Here is a 23,050-nt window from a genome sequence, read left to right on the forward strand (position 1 = left end):
CCGTCTTGATTTACATCCACTGCAATTTGAAACCTCACCATAGTAAATTATTTGTTTGGAAAATTGCAGGATCCCTTTAAATATTGGAGCTGAACTGGACTGATGTGGTTTGTCATCACACTCACTCTCACTAATTGGTCAGGAAACCCTGAAGCCAGATGCAAATGCAGTGGCTGGGTTAAAAAGCCACTGATAAACATGCTGCTGAAATGTTCAGGTTGTGATGCAATGCAGGCTCCCCCTCTGTGGGCCGGTCTGTAAGTTAAAATTCAGCCAGCATTTAGCTCAATGATCTGATGACCCAAGATGTTAATTCTGTTTCTCTCCTCACAGATGCTGCCAGATCTGCTCAATATTTCCAGCATTTTCTGTTTTTATGTTAATTTTACAAATCTGTATTTACAGGAGGTCCCTTGGTTCTTTTCTAAATAATAAAGTTCTGCTAAGTATTTTGTTCTAATAAGCTTTTCTGAAATATGCTGTTATAAGACAATGTTAGTTACCTTTTCACTAGTCTATGTCCCCATCATCATAAATATTCTTAAATGTGCATTCTGGATTCAGAACTATTCAAACAGCACCTAATCTGCTTAGGTAAATATCCTTTGTTATTTGTACATTTTCTGGTTTTGTCATTGGTGGAAATTTAACTTAGACAGGTTCTTGTTTCTTTCCTAGGCAATAGCATATATGAGGTAACTTAGATTCTTAGATTCCAGTTTCCCACTGCCATTAAGGGTTCAGTATTTTCCTTGACCCCTTTGTTTACTGTATATTTATTCGGATGGGAAAATGTGTTTATTCATATTCTCAACAATTTTATATTACATACTCCCCTTGATTTCTTTCTGATTTGTTTTTGTAATTTACCCTTTCTTTCCGAATTCCTTGCACATTTGAATGATCTTTCCTTATCCTTATAATACTCCATTTATCCTTGCTAAACCATTTAGTCCTCTGTTGTTTTGCTTCAGTGAAATGAGTTTATTTCATAACATTATTCTCACTAACATGGTGATGTAGGATCTTCCAGTATCTACGATTTCTTGACTCAATCCTCATTCATGATGTAGGTGCAGTAGTTTTATTGGCAGGGAAATCTGAACGGTGTGCTCCTCTTTCAATGACAACACCTAGAGAAATAGTTAGTGATAGAGAATATTACCAATGCAGCTGTGTCCATCTTCTGAAATGATGTAAGGATCAGAGCAGATACATGTATAACTTCCTTTTGTGTTCACACAGGTTGCAGAGCAGTGACAAGCAGGCCTGGTAGCATCTTCACATTCATTCATATCTACAGTAAAGAGACATATCTCAAGTACTATAGCTATTCAAAGCACAACACTCAGATCTGCTTTCTCTGATCTCTCACTGCTATCTCCTGCTGCCCTGCTTCTACCATTAGTCAATAGAGTAGGGAATGTCAAGGCTGCAGTTTTTTCAATGATGGCCTTTCAATCTTGGTCCCTGCTGCTCATTTAAGATGAAGTGTGTGCATGCAGAGCAGTCCTGTCTTCATCACCACCTCTAATTCTAAATATTTCTCTGCCATCGTCATCTCTTCAACAATCCCAGCCAGCAATTTGCTAAACCCAGCCATTGTAGATAGGCACATTTTAATATCAGTTCAGGCTTCGATCAGAGCTTGACGCCCAAAATTGGGAGTAATGTTGAGAAGTTGATTTTCTGTGATTGGTTAATTTGACAGGGACTTCAGACTGAACCTAGGACCTCCTGATTTATATACCTCACTTGCACACTGCTCTTACCTACTGCAGAAGGTAAAAGCAGTAAAAACTGGGAAATAGGAAGGCTGGTCCAAACTGGTCTTGTATACCTTAAAATGAAACACCTGTAAAAGGGAAATAAGAGTACTAGTCTGAAATGTTTTTCCTTCTGGGTGGGCCATGAGGGAGAGATATTTAGATGGGAGAGATCTTCCATCTAGTCTTAACAGAGTTTCCACACCTCATCTAATCTGCATTGCTTCAAAGTCTTAAGTAATATAAGTAGAATTCTAAAGGGGCTGCAGGAGCAGAGGGATCTGAGTGTATATGTGCATGAGTCATTGAAGACAGCATGACAGGTTGAGAGAGTGATTAATAAAACATACAATATCTTAGGCTTTACTAATAGGGGCATAGAGTACAAGAGCAAGGAGGTAATGTTGAATTTAAGACACTAGTTTGGCCTCAGCTGGACTATTGTGTCCAGTTCCGGGTGCCACACTTTAGGAAGGATGTAAAGGCACTGGAGAAGGTGCAGAATAGATTCACAAGGATGGTGTCAGTTATGAAGGGAGATTGGAGAAGTTAGGACTGTTTGCTTTAGAGAAAAGAAGATTGAGAAGAGATTTAATAATGATATTCAAAATCATGAGGGGTCTGGATACAATAGATAGGGAAAAACGATTCCCACTCGAGAAAGGATCAAGTACGAAAGGGCACAGATACAAAGCAACTGGCAAAAGAAGAGAAAGCGATATGAGAAAAAAGCTTAGGCTGGGATTTTCCAGCCTTGTCGTGGCTGGACCCGCTGCAGGAGATTCGGTGGCCCAGCCAAAAGACTTTCGGCATGACTGGTGATCCCAGCTGTGGGCGGGGCCAGAAAATTCCACCCTAATTCATGCAGTGAGTGGTTAAGGTCTGGAATGCACTGCCTGAGAGTGTGGTGGAGGCAGATTCAAAGCATTCAAAAGGGAATTAGACTTTTATCTGAAAAGAAAGAATGTTCAAGGTTATGGGGAGAAGGCCGGAGAATGACATGAAGGGGGTTGCTCATTTGGAGAGCTGGTGCAAACAAAATGAGCTGAATGGCCTCTTCCTACACTGTAACAATTCTGTGATATTGAACTATTATCAGAGGTGTTTGAGTGGAACTGAACTTCGTGGAATTTTTATTTTAATTCATTCATGGGATAGGGGTGTTGCTGGCTAGACCAACATTTATTGCCTATCCCTAATTGCCCTTGAGAACTGAATTACTTGCTAGGCCATTTCACAGCCAACCAGATTGCTGTGGGGTCCAGAGTCAAATGTAGGCCAGACCAGCAAATTTCCTTCCTTAAAGGACTTAATGAACCAGATGGGTTTTTATGACGATCAGCAATGGTTTCATGGTCATCATTAGACTTTTAATTCCAGATTTTTTTTTATTGAATTCAAGTTTCACAATCTGCTGTGGTGGGATTTGAATACAGGATCCCCAGAGCATTATCCATGGTCTCTAGATTACTAGTCCAATGACAACACCACTACACCACCACCTCCCCCAGGAATCATTAACAACCAACTTTATGGCAGAAATAAATTAATTGATGGAGTAGCTGAAAACAGTTAAGCCAAGTGCACTTCAGTGAGGAACTCTAATATTGCCAAACATATTTCTTTGTGTCAGGTATCACCCCAGCCACTGAGGAATTTTTCCTTTTGACTTCCACTGACTTCCAGTTTTGTTCCTATGATCATCTGAATACTGCTTTGGTGTTGAAGATAGCTGTTCCCATTTCTCTGGTATTCAGCTCTGGAATCCATGCTCAGATTAAAGTTGTGATGAAGACTGGAGTTGAGTGATTCTGACAGAAACTGAACTGAGCATCGCTAGAGGATTACTGAAAAACATGTACTTGATGGCACTAATTATGATTCCTTACAGATGATTGGGAGGAGTTAATAGCATGGTAATTAGCTGGGTTAGATTTATCCTGGATCTTTGTAGATAGGGCATATCTTTCACATTTTTGGGCAATTGACAGTGTCCTAGCTACACAGGAATATTCTGGCTAGGGAAGTAGGGAACAAAGAAAATAGCAATAAGAGTAGACTATTCAGCTCCTTGAGCCTGCTCTGCCATGTAACTAGATCATGGCTAATCTTCTACCTCAACGACATTTTGCCACACTATCCCAATATCCCTTGATATCTTTAATAACCAGAAATCTATGGTGGCTGGGCTCTCAATGAGCCATTGGCCATTTTTTCCTGGTCCTGCCTCAGTTTTGTCCCAGTCAGGACCATGAAAATCCAGTTGCTGGCATTTATGACGGTGGGCACCTGAGGAGTAGGCGATGTATGATTGTTGACTCATCATTTTTTGTCTGAAGTTGCTTGTAAGTGTCTTTCGCACTCAGGTGCATTGGCTCCATTATGGTTAGGATGAAGATGTTTATGAATTGAGCACAGCTCAGATGGTTTCATGGTATTAAGATCATTTGTACAGTACAACTAATAATATTGTTTTTGACATCGTAATAAAATTGTACATTAAGGAGAAAAACATGAACTCTAGAAAACTGATCAAACAATCGGTGGAACACAATTAATGATGATAAAAGCAAAATACTGTGGATGCTGGAAATCTGAAACAAAAACAGAAAATGTTGGATAAACTCAGCAGGTCTAACAGCATCTGTGGAGAGAGAAAAACAGAGTGAAGAAGAGTCATATAGACTCAAAACACAAACTCTTTTTCTTTCTCACCACAGATGCTGTTAGACAATTAATGATGATTTATATTGTATTTCAGAAGTACAACATTCAATCATTTCCACCACCTCTTTTTAGTTTATTTAATGAAATTTTGCAGGCTTTTCTCTGCTCTTGTTGGGTGTAGATCATTATATCAAAAAAAAATTGTAATTCATTCAAAGTCAAATACTTTAATGTTTTGAGTAAGAAAAATAGGACTGAAAAGATCAATAATCCTGCAAATAAAAAAAAACTTTATAGTGAATTCAGATCATATCAATGTAAGGTACAGAAAGGATGCAACAACTGATTATTTCACATGACTGAATACAGTTAAAACTCTAAGATATTAATCATTACCTTTGCAGACTGGTGGATCACTGCTCCATCCCTTGACACTGCAGATCAATTCCTCTGGTCCAAACAAGTGAAAACCATGATGACAAACATATGAAATGATGGATAGTCCAGAGCTGGTGCATAGCACAAACGCTCCATCTTCTATTGGTGGTGGAGGCCCACACGATCCAACTAAAAGCATAGAAATCGGAGATATTAAAAACAGCAAGCAAGTTCACCTAGTATTTCTTCTAGCAAATTCTTCTAATAACATCTTCACTCACCACTTTTAACCTGCGGCAAAATTTTCTGCCTACTGGGCGGGTGGGCCTGATGCAATCTCCGATGGGAGGGGAGCTGATCCGCTGATCCCACCAGAGAAGCGTGCCCTGCCATCATTTTAAGTGGGTGGGCCAATTAAGGCATGCCCAGCGTGATGCCCGGCGGGAAGCGCTATGCGCTTCCTATGCAGGTGGGGCGGGGTGGGGGGATTCCCTAAATAAAAGTGCACTCTTTCATGCATGCGCACAAAAGAGTGCACATCTCCCTGAGGCTAACTGCTGCCTCAGAGAGATCACTGACAGTTGTATAAACATTAAAAATAGAAAAAAAATCCTTAACATGTCCCCCTCATGTGACAATGTCACACGAGATGGGACATGTTAATAAACTTCACTGAAAATTTATTACACTTTTTTAAACCCTACATGAAACCTCATCCCGCCGGTGGATGAGGTTTCATGTTTTTTTCTATTGCCCGCCGGGGGCTCCTGGCCTGCTCACCAGCCTTAAGGTTGGATGGGCAGGTCCTTTAATTGTTTTAATGATCCTGTCAATGGCCTCAATTGACCATTGACAGGTCGGCGGGTGCACAGCTGATTTTGCTGTGCCCCCACCTTCCTGAAGATTTAAATGGGGTGGGATGACGTCATCCCGCGTCATTTTGCGTGTTGGCGAGGCCCCACCCCCTGCTCATCGACGGCAAAATTCAGTCCCTGGTCATAGAGTCATAGAGGTCTACAGCACCAAAAAGAGCCCTTCGGCCCATTGAGTCTACGCCAGTCAAACAAGTACTTAACTGTTCTAATCCCGTTTTCTAGCACTAGGCCCATAGCCTTGTATGCCATGGCATCACAAGTGCACATCCAAATACTTCTTAAATGTTATGAGTGTTTCTGCCTCTAACATCCTTTCAGACAGTAAGTTCCAGATTCCCACCACCCTCTGGGTGAAAAAAATCGTCCTCACATCCTCTCTAAACCTGTCCCTTACCTTAAATCTATGCCCCCTGGTTATTGATCCCTCCTCCAAGGGGAAAAGTTCCTTCCTGTCTACCCTATCTATGCCCCTCATAATTTTATACACCTCAATCATGTCCCCCCTCATTCTCCTCTGCTCCAAGTAAAATAACCCCAGTCTATCCAATCTCTCCACATAACTAAAACTCTCCAGCCAGGTAACATCCTGGTAAATCTCCTCTGCACTCTCTCTAGTGCAATCACATTCCTCCAATAATGTGGAATCCAGAACTGCATGCAATGCTTAGCTGTGGCCTAACCAGCGTTTTATACAGTTCCAGCATAACCTCCCTATTCTATGCATCTGCTAATATAGGTAAGTATCCCATATGCCTTCATAAGCACCTTATCTACCTGTCCTGCTACCTTAAAGGACCGGTGGACATGCACATCAAGGTCCCTCTTATCCTTGGTACTTCCCAGGATCCTACCACTCATCGTGTATTCCTGCGCCTTGTTTGTCCTGCCCAAGTGCATCACATAACATTTATCAGGATTAAATTCCATTTGCCACTGATTAACCCATTTGACCAGCCCATCTATATCCTCCTGTAATTTAAGGCTATCCTCCTCACTATTTACCACCCCACCAATTTTCACGTCATCTGCGAACTTACTGATCAACCCCCCTACATTCAAGTCTAAATCATTTATACATACCACAAACAGCAAGGGACCCAACATCGATCCCTGTGGAACCCTACTGGACACAGGCATCCAGTCACAAAAACACCCCTCGACCAACACCCTCTGCTTCCTGCCACTCAGCAAATTCTGGACCCAATTTACCAAATTACCTTGGATCCCATGGGCTCTTAACTTAGTTTTCAGTCTCCCATGCGGGACCTTCTCAAAAGCCTTGCTAAAGTCCAAGTAGACTACGTCAAATGTATTGCCCTCATCTACACACCTGGTCACTGCTTCGAAAAATTCAATCAAATTGGTCAGACATGACCTCCCCTTAATAAAACCATGCTGACTGCCCTTGCTTAATCTCCACCTCTCCAAGTGTAGATTAATTCTGTCCGTCAGAATTGCTTCCAATAGTTTCCCCACCACTGAAGTTAGACTGACTGGCCTATAGTTCCCTTCATCCTTTCTTTAATTACAGTACCACATTAGCTGTCCTCCAGTCCTCTAGCACCTCTCCTGGAGGTGCTTAATGGGCCATACTCTTTCCCTAGTTATCCTCTTACTATTAATGTACTTGTAAAATAACTTTGGATTTTCCTTTATTTTACCTGTCAATGTTTCTTCATGCTCTCTTTTTGCTCTCCTAATTATCGCCAGCATCCCTGCCATCTCCTCCCTTGCCTCACTCAACAGCCTGGGATACGTTTCAACAGGGCCTGAAGATTTATCTACTTTTAAGTCTGACAGACCACTTAGAACCTCTTCCCTTTCTATGCTAATTTCTTTAATTATATCACAATTCTTCTGCCTGATTTCCATAACCATGTTATCCCTCTCACTTGTGAACACTGACAGAAAATATTCATTTAGAGCCCTACCTACATCTTCCAGCTCCACACACAAATTATCACTATGGTCCTTAATGGGCCATACTCTTTCCCTAGTTATCCTCTTACTATTAATGTACTTGTAAAATAACTTTGGATTTTCCTTTATTTAACCTGTCAATATTTCTTCATGCCCTCTTTTTGCTCTCCTAATTTCCTTTTTAAGTTCCCTCCTACACATTCTATACTGCTCTAGGGCTTCCGCTGTTTTGAGCCCTCGGTATCTGCCATAAGCCTCCCTTTTGCTTTTTATCCAATCCTGTATATCCCTCTACATCCAGGGTTCCCTGGATTTGTTGGTCCCACCTTTTGTCTTTACTGGAATATGTTGGCACTGTACTCTCCCTATTTCCTTCTTGAATGAGTCCCACTGCTCTGACGCAGATTTACCTAAAAGTAGCCGCTCCCAGTCCACTCTGGTCAAATCATATCTGATCTTATTAAAATCGGCCTTCCCTCAATTTAGAACTCTGATTTCTGGCCCACCTTTGTCTTTTTCCATAACAACCTTGAATCTAACAGAGTTATGATCACTATCTGCAAAATGGTCCCCCACTGATACCTCTACCACTTGCCCGGCTTCATTCCCTAAAATTAAGTCCAGGGCTGCCCCTTGTCTTGTAGGACCTTCTACGTACTCACTTAAAAAGCTCTCCTGGATGCATTTTAAGAATTCTGCTCCCTCTAAACCTATCACACTATGACTAATCCAGTTAATGTTGAGGAAGTTGAAATCCCCCACTATTACTATCCTATTATTTTTACACTTCTCTGAAATTTGTCTACATATCTGCTCTTCTATTTCTCTCTGATTGTTTGGGGGCCTAAAGTACAGTCCCAGAAATGTGATTGTTCCTTTTTTGGTTTTCAGTTCTACCCATATGGATTCATTTGAGGAGTCTTCTAAGATGTCATCCCTCCTTACTGCTGTAATTGATTCCTTGATCAATATTGCAATACCCCTTCCTCTTTTACCTCCTTTCCTGTTTTGCCTGAAGACCCTACATCCTGGAATATTGAGTTGCCAATTCTGCCCCTCTCTCAACCATGTCTCTGTGACAGCAATGACATCATACTTCCATGTGTTAAATTGTGCCCTCAACTCATCTGCCTTTTCGTCAGACTCCTTGCATTAAAATATGTACCATCCAACCTTGCCAAACTCCCTTGTGCCTTAACTGGCCTATAATTTCTATGCCTTCCAGACTCACTTACTCTCTCTTCTAATTTTGGCTGTGCATCTCCTCCTGCTGAACCTCCTCTCAGGATCCCATCCCCCTACCAAGTTAGTTTAAACCCTCCCCAATAGCACAAGCAAACCTCCCCGCAAGGATGTTGGTCCCATTCCAGATCAGGTACAACCCATCTGCCTTTTACAGGTCCTACTGCCCCCAGAAATGGTCCCAATGTCCCAGAAATCTAAAGCCCTCCCTCGTGCACCATCTCTCCAGCCACGATTTCATCTGGACTAACCTCCTATTTCTACACTCACTAGCGCAGAGACCTTTGAGGTCTTGTTTTTAAATCTTTTTCCTAGCTCCCTAAATTCTGTTTGCAGGACCTCATCCCTCTTTCTACCTATGTCTTTGGTACCAATATGTACCGCAATCTCAGTCTGTTTGCCCTCTCCCTTTATAATGCCCTGCAGCCCCTGGTCTTCCTCTGCTTAATATGTTCAGTTTTGACCTTTGTAGCTATAATATTTTCTTCACTCCTACCTATGGTTTATAAAATCAACTAACTTTTATTTCAATATCTGTTTGAAATTAGTATCTTCAATAACAGAAATAAATGCATAGCTCACAGAACAGTAAAGTCTTTTGATTAGATAATTTCTGGCACTCCTGTTAAAAATCAATGTATTAAATCTAAGTTAAAACATTGCAAATGCCTTTGGCATAATAATAACGTGTATTGTTCAATCTTTGACATTCTTATCCACATCAACCAGGAAGGGGCTGTTTGTAAACAAACTCATTGATGCCTCCCAGAGGAAGAGCAAATTCAAGGAGTAAGATTATCAAAGGCACATTAAGGGTTAATTGATTATTCATATCGAATAAATAATGCAAGTAGACAAAAACTGTCACCTGTCTTATTAAGTCTACAATATAGCAGATAAAGCTTTGATGATCGGAGTCTGATCTACATACTTAAAGGGGAACTAACTAATTTGAGGCAGGTGTCCCTGCCGCCTGCAATGTTAAATATATTAGAGCAGAGTGAGAAAGAAGAGGCAATAAGTTGGCATCAGCTATAAAAAATTGGCAGTAACGTTGAAACAACTGTGAGGCGGACAGTACCTCAGTGGAGGGCTTTCCTAAGCAACATGGAGTAGAGGACTACCCATGGAGTTTAAAGGCAATTAGGCCACAAAAGGATGGTAGCAGTGGCAGATTCTAGCCAGGGGAATAGTTAGGCTTTTTTTCCAGTAGTGACAAAGAACCCTGAATGATACCTTGCCTCTCTGGTGTCAGGGTGCAGGACATCATGGACTGGCTGAAAAGAATTCTATGAATGAAGAGACGGCAGCCAGCGCCATGACCCATGGAAGACTTATGACAAAAGTAGAATTATGTTTGAGATCCTGCAAAAGGAATTTAAGGAGTTAAACAGAAGCTTGAAAAATAAGACTTCAAGGGTGCTGTAAACTTCTCTGGTTCTATGGGCGTAAAATGCATTGTTAATACATTGTAAGCTCAATTTTATTTTAATATTTCCCACCAGTTGATCAGCTGGACTTTCTCTGCCCTTGTGACGTTTATGACAGTATGGCAGGCAATCTCAGGGCCTGGGATTGCATGTTGCAACATTAAATGTACCTTGTTGAGGATTTTCATGCCACGCCTGAAGGTTCAACCCTGGAACTTGATCACACTGTACAAAATGTTGTGGGAACTGCCCTAATCGGAAAGCATCCAATGGCACCTCAGTGATTGCGGTATTGTCACAAATGACACGAGACAATGAATGTTGGGAAAGCTCATGTCTTTGAGCTGATGTGAAGACACCAGGATTTTCCCACCAAAACCTGAGGAGCAAAGAGCAGGTTTCATTACATTATTAGCACAGTGTAGAAGTGAATGCAAAACCTTTTTAATTTCGCAAGGTTTCAGATGATGACAGAAATCACAAGCACCAAAGCTGAACACTTGGCTGCCATCTGAATCCAATTTCAAACCATCTAGTCTCCCGCTACTTTCATAATATGCCAGATAGCAAAGTTGTTCATTTTATATTGCGATCAATGTGACAGGCTTTGAGCAGCACTTCTGGTTATGTAAGCTGCACTAACAGTTTGGCCGTTTCGCAGGGAGGCTTATAACGATTTATAAAGCAATCATTAAGCATTGACGTGCACTGACACACAAGGTTGAACTACTGGCACAAGAAGGGCAGAAGGTTGATGGACTCTGCAGGGAGCTGTCAGTCGGAGAAGAAAAGGCAACCAGATACCTAAATACATGGTGCAATGCATCATTTTGATAAAACTCCATTGTTGCAAAGCCTCAATGCTGAATTATGCTGCAGGATAAGCAGAGACCAGCTAAACTAAAATGCAAGCAGAAGCAAGCTGACTGGGGATATGTTCTTGAACAACAGTTCTGTTGATGATTTGTAAAATATCTTTAAAAGTATTATCCTGAACTGGAAGTCACTCAAAGAATGATTAATACATGGAATGTAATTGCAGATAAAATAGTGGAAGTGAAAACACTGGGATTTAATGAGAAATAACTGCATCATGCTCAGAGAACTTTACTGGCTGAACTAATATGTGATGAATCTGTAATTATATTGTTTCTTGTGGCTAAAAGGAAAATGATATAGAATATATAGGGAGTATAAAGAATATGATAATATATTTATATAGTGCTTTTCATGCCTTACAGTGTCCCAAAGAACTTTACAGCTCCATGATTTGCTATTCAGATTTTAATGAGATTATACATGGCATCACACTAAAATTATAAGGAATGAATCCTCAGCAACTTCTCAGGAATCAATAATAGATTCTTCTGTTACCTGAGGCATATTTTCAAGATTCTATTTAGTGTTTGACTACAGGTGTTAAACAGGTGGTGCAGTGTGTGTTGGAAAAGGCTGGCCCAGTGATTTCCTGAAACTGATCCTCGGGCCGCTTGACTGTGAAACTGTGAGCTGGGGGTCTTGATGAAGCCAGGAGGGGCATTTCATTGCCCAATGCCATCACATTCAGGTAAGTTAACAAATGTTTACTTAACTTTGGTGTGAAATTGGACTGATGGCAGCTATTGTTTGGGTGCTGCACATGTCATTCAAGAACCAAAATGGTGTCCAAAGTGTGCGCATACCTTTCTACCAGGAATCATACCCACCACCACCTTGTTGAGGGACAGACTGCTGGACTGCTGTGATACATAGCATGTGCTTTAGAACACTGTAATCCACAACCATAATGGTCAGAGCCTGAGATTGCATGCCAACAAGCTAAATTCAGAATGACAGAATTTTAACGGCACAGGAGGAGACTATTCTGTCCATCGTGCCTGCACCAGCTCTCCAAATGAGCATTATGACCTAGTACCACTGTCCTGCCTTTTTCACATGCCTCTGCACTTGCATGTGGGCAGTCACATGGCTGTTGCTTGTGCTGTAATGGCAGTTATGACATTGGCCATCAGATGCTGCATTATGATTGGGTCCACTGGTGTGCGAAAGGAGTTGGCCATCACTTTCATGCTGGAAAGGATGGGGGTTCTATGAATCTTGTGAGCTGGCAAGTTCTGTGCAAAGCCTTGTACCAAGTTGATGCTGGGCTGCTCCATGCTCCTTGACATTGGTCACAGGCTTTCTGGAAGTTTTCCTAATGCATCAAGCGCTGTGTATGCAAATCAGCATTACTCTGTATGCTTATACCATTAAAGTCCTCATCTGAGTCCTCTGCAGCGGGACCTGCATGTGACACCATCCTCTGGTGAGCTGGCACCTGCACTATCAATGTCCCTTGCCCTGCAGCCTAATAAACTTCTTACTGCTAGTTAGTGAAGGCGGAGACCAGAAGTCAATCTTTACTCAGCCTTAGGCTGGAATCTTCCAGCCCTGTTGACATCAGGCATCATGGTGGGCAGGGTGGCAGTGCAACAGCATGGTGAGAAGGCCAAAAATCGGTTTCACACCGATGTGAAAGCACAGCGGGGTTATCCGATGGTGTCTACCATAGTGGAATGTCGATCCTGCTGGAGGCTGGCGTTAACCCTGTTTGCATCACGCTAATGGTTTGCAAAGTAAGGCCCGACCGGAATCATTCCCCCCACACTAGCTTTACCGTTACAGTGGCAGGAAAACACGCTGGCCCAGAACACATGTGATGTGCAGAAGTCAGGATTTATAATTAGGGCCTCGCTCAGATCACAGACCTCCAAGGAGAAGATGATGCTGGAGCCTTACAGCTACTGAACCCTGGAGGAACATCCATGGCATACTGGATGGATTCTCATGGACATGGCTCCATGCAAAGCAGCTCACGGAAGGTGGGAGGTCTCCGTTCATGTCTCGGATCTGCTTCGGAACATCACAGTGTTGGCCATCGGCTGCTACGGGTGATCGGCGAGGGGGTGGAGAGGAATGTCCAGCTGTGAGTGGGAGAGGAAGGTATACAGGGCTCCCCACCCCGAAGGGAGAGGAAGGTCTAGTTTTGACTGGGAGAGAAAGGTGTGCCAAAGGGGTGTGAGGTTGGGAGAAGGGGGACAAAGATGTTGGTGCAGGGTAAGATTGGGAGGGGCAACAGAGGTGTGGGGGGGCTGAGCTTGTGGGGCGGGGATTACTGAAGATGTTGGGAGTGTGAGGTTGAGGTTGAGAGGGGGAGGAGGAAGCACAGGGAGAGGATGGTACAATGGGAAGAATGTGGAAAGTGAGGAAGAGAGTGTAAGGGGGAGGAAGGTGTAAGGGAAGATCAGAGGGGGTCAGGAGTTTGGAAGGATGAAGGAATTTGGGGGGGATGAAGGAGTTTGGGAGGAGGAAGGAGTTTGGAGGGGGGAAGGCATAAGGGTGGAGGGTGGAACAACGGTGGAGGAGGAAGTAAGGAGCGATGTCCAGGTGAAAGTGCAAGGCAGGGGTCTGTGGTGTCAATGACTGCCTCCTGGGGAGTGAACTGAGGGTGGGCATGGTAGAAGGGAATCGTGAGTATGAGAGGCAGCAGAGTGAGCCAGCAGGGTGGGAGGGTGAAAGTGTGACAGTAGAGGGATGGAGAGATTGGTTGGTGGGGACTCGGGGTGGGAAGGAGGAGGTTGGGGAGGTCAATGTGGATGGGGGTGGGATTTTCTGGAAGGTAGGGAATGTACATATTCACCTAGACAACCTGGAAAGAAAAGGGCTCTGGTTGGTAGCTGATGGTGGGGAGATGGAACGTGATGCAGGGGAGTCAACAGTGATAGGGGAAAGGACATGGGTGACTGGGAGAAGGGAAAGGATTGGGGAGCTGAGCAGAAACATGACAACTACCATTTTTCTCAAGTTGAATTTGAGTGGAGCGAAGTGCGATCAGTGGGTGGGTGGAGATGCAGGTCAGCTCAGATGGACGACTGAAAGAGAAGCCCAGCAGGCAGCATTGAAAATGCTCAAGCCACTGAGATGAGTGTGATGGATGAAGGCTCCGCCAATGTGGGAGAGTGTTTGCACAAGGCTCCGAAACGTCCTGCCACGCACACACACTTCTCCCTCCAGAATCACTCGTAGTCCAGCTGTGTACAGCTGAACTGCTATTTGGGGGTTTGGGGGTGAATGTAAATGGAGGACTCATGAAGCCTGTAAATGAAGTTGAAAGACACCATTACACATTATTCAGTGAAAGTGAATATATTTTCTGATTATAAAGGGACAAAATGTGTTCACCTGTGCAACCACTTGTGATCAGAAATTTTAAATTTTCTAGGCCTATTGCTTCTTCTAGTTTCTGCCATAACATCTGCAAGCGGGCTGGAGATACCCTGTGCAATGTTTGGCTGTTGCCTCAGATGGTGTTGGCGTGCATCCTCTGGAGAGCCGAAACCTTGAAGGCTTGCTTTGGATGCCCTGCTGTGGGCCAGCTGCTCCCTCTGCAGTGACAGAGGAAAAGGTTGAGGGGGTCACAAGCAAAGGGGACTCAGAGGGAGAGGACAGCCGCTGAGATTCCTGAGTGGATGACCCAGGGCTGTCCAGCTGCCGCTCCTCCTCCTTTCAGGTGCCAAAGGGCCTGACACCTTGAGGGGAAGAAGCACCTGGAGGGAGTTCGATGTGCCCGTTACCCTCTCGCATTGCCACTGCAGGAACTCGCCCATGACTACCGCGATGGTCTGCACGCACCTTCGCATTCTGCTGGAGTAGGGTCTCCATGGCATCCACCATCCTTCTCATGGAGACCTCTATGCATGCACATCTGGGCAGCACTTCATCACAGTGCAGGCGGACGCACTTCTCTGACTTGTGTGCCATTCTGTTGAGGACTTCCGATAGCTTTGTGTGATGTTTACCCGCTTTCTGCTAACTCTCCATGATGAGTTCGAAGGCTGAATCCAGAGGCCCATCATCTGACTCAGACCTCACAGATGCCTCTTCCCCAGCAGTCTTCCAAGTGCTGGGAAGTTTGGCTGCTTCTTCCTTCTGCGAACACGAGTCCATACAGTGGCCACCAGATTGTGAACCCGGGCCTGCTCTAGATCTCGGTCCCATCAAGATGTGTGTCTCTGCGCTGATGCAGGGTGTGGGTAAGCGCTGTGATGGGTCTTCCAGGTTGCTTACTTTCAGCTCTTCAATGGAGGAGGTGTCCTCTTGGCTGGAGGCGAGGACATGGATGGAGCTGAGGGACAGGCTAATTGAGGGTGTCTGTCGCTTCGCAGAACCCTCTGTGAACCAAAGTAGAGATAATTAATGCATGGCAGCAGAGTCAAAAGCAGGAGATTGAGCACTCACAGTTGTGTTGAGAGAGGGATGATATGGTGCTGGATCCTCACGTGGGTGTTCGCCGCTGACCTCACTGTCGCCGAAGACAGGATCCATGTCCTCACTAGTCAGTGCGATGACACACTCCTCAAAGTGAATGAGGGGCCCAATGTGGGCCACTCCATCCCCAGTCTGGAACCTGTCCCTGCTGTTGTGAGCCAGCTTCTTCTCTATGGAAACAGATGGAGAGAGTGTGAGCAAGACACATGACACAGCATGGAATGTTTGTGTGGTGAGTGGATCCATGGACAGGATGAGGATGCGAGCTCCAGGGGATATAAGCCTGATGGAGATGTGAGGGTGTGTGTGAGAGTTAGGGGTGTTGTCCCTTGAGGTGTGAGATCTCTATGGATATGTGATGGGTTTGTGAGTGAGTTGAGAGTGATGAGGTGGTTGGCTTACTCTGGTGGGACAGATGAGACCACTCATCTCTTCCTGCACTGACATCCTCTGTGCTCTAGTGCCGCTGACTGCCACTGCCATCACCTCCCAAGCTGAATTAGTGACTCTGGTGGATCTCATGCAGCCAGAGCAGGGTGGAGTACATTGGTTCCTGCCTAGTAATAAGGTGGGACCCTTTAGGAGCATTTTGCTAGCTTCCCAGAACAGTTCAAGGGTCAGTGAACAACTCTTCTTCAGAGAGATAATTTGGGGCAGTCTGCTAGCCAAGAAATGTCACAGGCAAGGGGACAGAAATGGGCCCTGTTAAGTAAGTTAAAAGAAGGGAGCAAAGTAATAGGCTCCAAATTAAAGAAACAGCTGCAGTTTAGCAGACTGACTCTGTACTATGGCCGTTGGGGAAAAGTTACTCATTTGGAGCAGTGGTGTTCTGTTTCGCACAGCATAGTGTGCCTGTGAGCTAATGTTGAGTCACTCAGGAATCCAAGAAGGAGGAATCTCTGAAGGCGAGATTGCAACCCTGCAAAGTGGGGCATTGTTAAAGCCGTCAGAGTGGGAGAGACGTTTGGAAAGAATTCCAAGGCAGGAACTTCAAAGTTGGAGACTGGAAACCCTCGTGTGAAAAACAGAGTTTGAATGAGATTGGTTGACTCACAGTGGGATTAATGTCTGGGTGATATCTTAAGAATTCCATAGACTCGGTCTGGGTTGTGTCTGTCATTTACTCTGTATTGTGATGTGTTCAACCACAGTTTGTCTGTTAATTCACATGTACCTCATTGTTATCATGAATGTTAGAGTATAAGATACATATTATAAATTGTTTTATCTTTCTGAACTTGTTTAATAAATTTTGTTTTTGTTTGTACAAACCCGTGGGATCTTGTGGCTTTATTCCAACAGCAGGTGTCTCAAATCAGAAACTTTCTTTACTTTAAACAAAATGTTATTGGTCCCTAACCAGATCTCCCCCCAAGCCCGGAGTCTGGTCAAGGATTGTAACAGATGGTCATTTGGGAGCTGAGATGCTTTTCGACCTCCTGCACAATGTGTCCAGTCCGTTGCAATTGATTTTACAGGAGTTTTGCCTGAATGCTTGTGGAGCTGTCTTCAAGAAAGACACAGGAATTTGTCTGATGGTCCTCCCATTGAATCTGCAGGATGCAGCAGAGGCATTGCTGATGGAGTTTCTCCACCGCTCTTACGTGTTGCTGATACACAGTTGAGGGCTCGTCACAGTGCAGGTGTGACGACAACCGTTTTGTGCACCAGGGCTTTTGCTGATTTTCAACAGTCTTTGTTTTCAAACACTCACTGCTATACTTTGTAGAAGCCAGAGCTGGTGCAGCTGATCCAGTGTTGGGTCTCCTCATTAATGGTGGCCTTTTGAGAGAAGTGGCTACCAAGGTATGGGAAGCACTCAACATATTCCAGAGCCTCTCCTTCAACATTTATGGGAGGTGGAACATTTGACGGACCAGGTGTGGGTTGATATATAAGTTTTGTTTTGGCAACATCCATGGACAGACCAAGTTTCTTGTATGGAGCATTGAAGGGATCAAGAGTGGCTTACAAATCTGGTGCAGGGTGGGCAAAGACACTGCAATCATCTGCAAACTGTAGATCATGTATGTCTATGGTGTCAGTTTAGTTTTGGCATGGAGGCACTAAGATTAGAGATTTCCATCTAGCTGGTATTTAATACTCACACTAGAGTGTATTTGATCTTTGATGAGATGAAAAGTAACTGTCAGGTAGATCATAAATAGTATGGGGGCTATCACACAGCCTTGTTTGACACCGGTCTGGATGTTGAAGGTGTCTGGTTCAGATCTCACACTCAAGACAGATGCAGTCATATCATGATGAAGCAGCTGCATGATTGTGATGAAGATTCTTGGACATCCAAATCTTTGGAGCATAATCCACAGAGCCTCATGCTTTACTGAGTCAAATGCTTTGGTCAGGTGATGAATGCAATGAAGAGTTCCTGATGTTGTTCTCGACATTGTTGTTGGATTTGTCTGGCAAAGACCATGTCAGAGGCTCCTCTGGAAGGGCTAAAGCCATACTGTATCTCTGGGAGGATTTTCTCAGCTACGGTAAGTAGGCGATTGAATAGAATATGTGTCAGGGCTTCACCTGCAATGGAAAAGGGAGAAATACTTTGACAATTTCTACAGCATGATTAATTTCCCTTGTTGAAAGTGGTTATAACTGCTGCATTCCTGAAGTTGGTGGGAGTTCTTTTTCCTCCCAAATCTGTAGAATGAGTGCATGGGGTCTTGATATGAACAAAAGCCCATCAGCTTTGAAGACCTCAGCTGGAATACCATTGGGACCTTAGGCTTTGCTGTTTTTCATCCATTTGATTGCTTTTTGCAGCTCTGCCATCAATGGTGATTCATCCATGGACTCTATTACAGGGTACTGGGGAATAGCTTGGAGAGTATCAGCTGTCACTGTGGATTCACGGATGAAGAGTTGTTCAAAATGTCCTTTCCAGGATTGATGGATGCTATTGTCATCATTAAGAAAAGAAATACCACACTTTGAATGAAAGGGATGTTATCCATTCGGCCTTGTTCTTTAGACGGCTCTGGCAGTTTTGACCATTGGGTTCAAGCATCATCATCACCAGGACTGGCTCAATGAAAAACATGCTGCAATATTTGACCTCCTGGAACAAAAATGAGCAGCCTTCATTGTCTAGCAGAACAACCCATGGTCTCAATAAGAAAGCAACATTCCAACAGCTCAAGGCTGATGCCCAAAAACAAATCTGGAAGATAAAATGACATGTGCTGGGAAGAGAAAGCCCAAGAGATCCAACAATATGCTGATATCATGACATATCATGAAGCTTTTTTGAAGCTAACAGGATCATCTATAGACCAAGGTCAAATGGACAACATTCCCTTCATTCCACAGTACCATCCATAAGAAATCATCAATATGCATCATGAAGACACTTGAAAGTTTTCTATACCAGTAAAAAGTTTGGGGTACATGCTTTCAATTGAACACAGCCTACTTTCAGCAAAACAGGTCTCAATGAGAAATATCAAAACCTTGAGGCATCATTCAGACAATAAATGCATTTGTTTAGTTTCCATAGTTTCCCTCCTGGATTGCTTGTCTCTTTAGGTAGTTTCAGAAACATTTCTCTCTGAAATGTTTTCCCTTACATAAACATTTATGTCAATTGATCTGCACTCCCACTGCTATGTGGTCAAAAGAGATAAAAAGACTCAGGATTACTTTGCCCGCTATGGGACAGTCCACTCTCATATCTGCATCATCCAGTCACTCTTCAAAACCTGAGCAACTAACCTCGCTTTAGCCTTATAAGTCCTATCTGCAAGGACCAGTCCATCTATGTGACAAGATTGGCTGTCTCCTATCTGGTACTTCAGAACAAACTCCAAATTCATTCCAATTATCTAATTTTTTTGTTCTGCCTCTCTGATCAGTTTACCCTCTGGCTTACTGGAAGCCACTATTCCTTCAAAGTCATGAGGATTTCTTGTCTTACCTTCAGACTGTTCAGTAGCCCTCCTTTCATTGTATAACCTATTCAATCCATGGCCTCCACTGTCAAGGTGCAAACACTCTCTAACACCACATAGTTAAACAAATCCATGGATAATACACTCTTCACCAGATTAAACCTTCATGTGGCTAGTACAATTTCTTCACACTGATAATTTTCATCATCTTCAGCCCCTGAATTCTATCTGTAATGCATCACTTTGAGGACCTCGCTGCTCTGCTTTGGGCGATTCATCGCACAAAGATACTTTGAGTCACATTTGAAGCATTTGTTAACTCTCCTCCAGCAGTCCTTGAGTTCACTTCATACTCTTGCTGCTCCAATCCTGCCATCTGTTGTAATATCCAGATCCTCTAAAAGTGCTTTCACCCACATTCCCTCTGTTTGTAACCCTTCCTTAGTACTGACCTCTGTGTGCAGTATCTGGACTATTTCAAATGCTCATTTGTGCCAACAAAGGTTGCATGCTTCCCCAGGAATTTTTTCAAGGCAATGACATCTGTGCCAAAAGGGACTCTCATTCCAAGAACTGAACTTCAGTTAAGACCAGGAGCCTGTCCATATATGGCACATTAGCACAATGTAGTAATTAAAATGTGAGCACTGAATAAGAAATCTCCAAATTGAATTTTTGCAATCTTTTATACAGTCTGTTAAAGTACATGATATTCCATGGAATGACTGTCCATCTTCCATCTTTCAAAATCTATCAAAGTCTAACCATACCTTGTAGGCAACCAATAGATCATCTTCCTGGCAAATTGCATCCTAAAACCTAATGGAAGAACCAAACCTTCCTCAGTATCTAACTGACAGGCTTCCAGCTCAGAAAATATTTTGCTTCTGATTTTACTTTTGTTAGAAAATGATATGCCAAGCTCATGCCTCATTTCCTCTTTTGTAGAAACACAACCCGTGTATACCTATCCACTTCGTTCTTCCGCTGGTCATAAAGTTCAGACTCTGAGGACGGTGTGCCCTGACAATTTATTTAGTTACAAATGTATAACTCCTAACTTTACAACTTCCCACCAATGTCAATAATTTATACTCTTTTAAATAAACAATAAATCAATAAAACAAAGAAAATAAAAATTAACAGGGGGACAGCCCATTAAAGGGGCAGTCAATAATTCATATGTGTATTAGTAATTACCTAATGGGCACCCCCACCTGTATTAGCTTATAAATTAACACAACTGACTCATGCCCAATGTCTCACCACATGCAGATCTCGCTCCTAATCTATACTCAAAGGTATGCACAGTGTCAGCATCTGAGCTGGTAGCTGTGAATATGAGAATGAATATTGGTGCTGTGTCTTCATCATCACTCTCTCCTTGGTGTTCATCCACTGCCAGGTCAGTTTACACCTCTTGGGCATCTCAAAGGAAAAATGCACAAGTATAATATTGTGCTGCATGGAAGTGGGAAGAGAGGAAAATTCAGAGATGCTTGTTTGCACCATCTTCTGCTTGTAAATCAGAAGAGGTTGTGGGATCATGGTGAAATGGGATTATGAAGAATTGAGATATGAGAAGGAGGATTAGGTATCCCATCTACATTGTCAGTTCTCCCCCTTCTACTGGCCATGTTATCATCATTGAACAGCATGATCTTCTCCATGTTCGGTGGGGGGGGTGGGGGGCGGCGGTGTTGGTGGTCAGGGCATGAAGGTGCACCTGTCCCCTCTGGTTAGCCTCTGGTTGTGCACCACTTTGTCCTGTAAGGTAGCAGGAAGTATGTCAGTGAGTGTAGTGCAATTTTTGGGTGATGTGGATATCATGGTTGCATAGCTGGCAGTATGCAGGCTCTCAGGTGTGGACATGAAGCTTGGAACAGTGCTAAATGTCTGCTGGTGAAGTGAAGCATTTGAATGTTTGGTGTAGCTCATGACAGAGAGATTGTGGGTAGGTGAGTTTTGGGGATGTTGTGATCTTAACTGTGGTTGAGGCTAGTTGAACAGTAGGTAGGATACAGCATTTGAAGATAAATTCATTCACCTTGACCACTTGTTTGAGGTCATTGAGTTTCTTATGGCACCACGTTCATGTTCTCAGTGCTTGAATCCTGGCACTGATCTCTATGGCATTCTGCTCCCCACTCCCTTTTGACCATTTGTCTGGAAGGCCTCCTGCCTTCTACATAATTAAGACATCTCACCTCCTTTCCACCTCAGATACCAAGGCCTCCAGTATAACATTTGAGAACCATGTAGCCTGCTGCCACTTTGTGCTTTTCCTCACTTCTCCAAGGACAGATTTACTTCCTGCAAGACTGTCAGCACCTGGCCCAGCCACAATGCACTTCCCCTTTAAGAGGTGCAAGGTCGCTTTAAGTGGTGCTAGGAACTTACAATTTTGCTGATGCATGCAGCCAATGAACAGTGTGGTTAGCACTGACTGCACACAGACATCATTACAACAAGCAGGCAGCATGAATTTGGCATACTACTTGCATTCCAATCAACAGGCAAGGGGTAATTACACTTCACAATTCCCACACCCATTTTTGTGGGTTAGCCAATTTAGCCCCTGGTCTTCAACAGCCTTCAGCTTCCACTTTAAAGATTACCATTATGCTGGTGTGGAGCCAGAAAAGCTAATCAGAACTTGTGAAATGTTTGACCAATTTTGGAGAAACAAACAAGTGTTAGGGCCTTCATTAGTATTTGGAAGAAGTCTAATGTCTAGAGATGTCTGAATAACCTAATTAGTGCCAATTCCTGAGCCTCATTTAAATCCCAACAGTCTGCTATTAACTGGGAGGAGGGAAAAATATCACATGGATGGGAGTCTGCTTGCTGACGTATCAACTCTCACGGCCATCCTTTGAAAGTCTCACAACCTAGAGGGAGGTTGGTTCTGTGACAAAGGAGCCCCAAACTTTCTTTTGGGGACTGCTACTCCTCTTGACCTCTCCAGGTGGGTTGATCGTGATTTGCAGTCAATGGGAGTGATGCAAACAGGCTGCTGCTCCTCTCGACCCATCTTATACAATCACACAAATTCAGGATCTACCATTCGGAAAGTTTAAAAAAAATGTGTTTGGGCCTGCTCTAGCCCCAGATCCTCCTCTCCACCATCTTCACCTGGTAAGAAAACTGGTGCAGTGGGAAAACCATGAGTTAAAATAACATGCCAATATAATAAAAGGACTCTGCCAGTTTTGGGTGACTGCCCTGACTGCTTGCTCACTTGAGCAGGTTAAAATTGGAATGTTCACCTCCTGGCAGCTCCAAGACATGTAAATAACTTGGAAATTGAAACTGCCAATTGGTCTAGTTTTCACTAAGGGGAGAATTTTACAGCCATGTTGTGGCAGGGACAGGGCCATAAAATGCAGTGAGCCATTCAAAAGTCCATTGACTTTGGCAGCACCAGAAAACCTGCTGGTGGGATGGTCCATAAAATTCCACCCTAAATGTGTAGAATTCAAATTGCACCCCGAAACAATTTTTTAGATGTTTGCAATTGACTCAATGTCCTTCCAATTTTTCATGAACTACTTTGG

At 43.5% G+C, this 23,050-nt stretch overlaps 1 protein-coding gene across 1 annotated transcript in view; it reads right to left on the bottom strand.

The window, feature by feature from the left end:
* Positions 1-969: 969 nt before the first annotated feature.
* Positions 970-23,050, bottom strand: part of tpo (thyroid peroxidase) — an 83,758-nt gene continuing 61,677 nt past the window's right edge. The window contains exons 9-11 of the mRNA XM_041188152.1: positions 10,449-10,657; positions 4,830-5,000; positions 970-1,133 (exon numbers count right to left, since the gene is read on the bottom strand). Of these exons, the coding sequence (XP_041044086.1) occupies positions 1,063-1,133; positions 4,830-5,000; positions 10,449-10,657 (451 nt within the window). The 3' untranslated portion in view covers positions 970-1,062. The remainder of the gene's footprint in view (positions 1,134-4,829; positions 5,001-10,448; positions 10,658-23,050) is intronic.

The sequence above is a fragment of the Carcharodon carcharias genome, chromosome 5 (genome assembly GCF_017639515.1).
Source record: "Carcharodon carcharias isolate sCarCar2 chromosome 5, sCarCar2.pri, whole genome shotgun sequence".
Lineage (NCBI taxonomy): Eukaryota > Metazoa > Chordata > Chondrichthyes > Lamniformes > Lamnidae > Carcharodon > Carcharodon carcharias.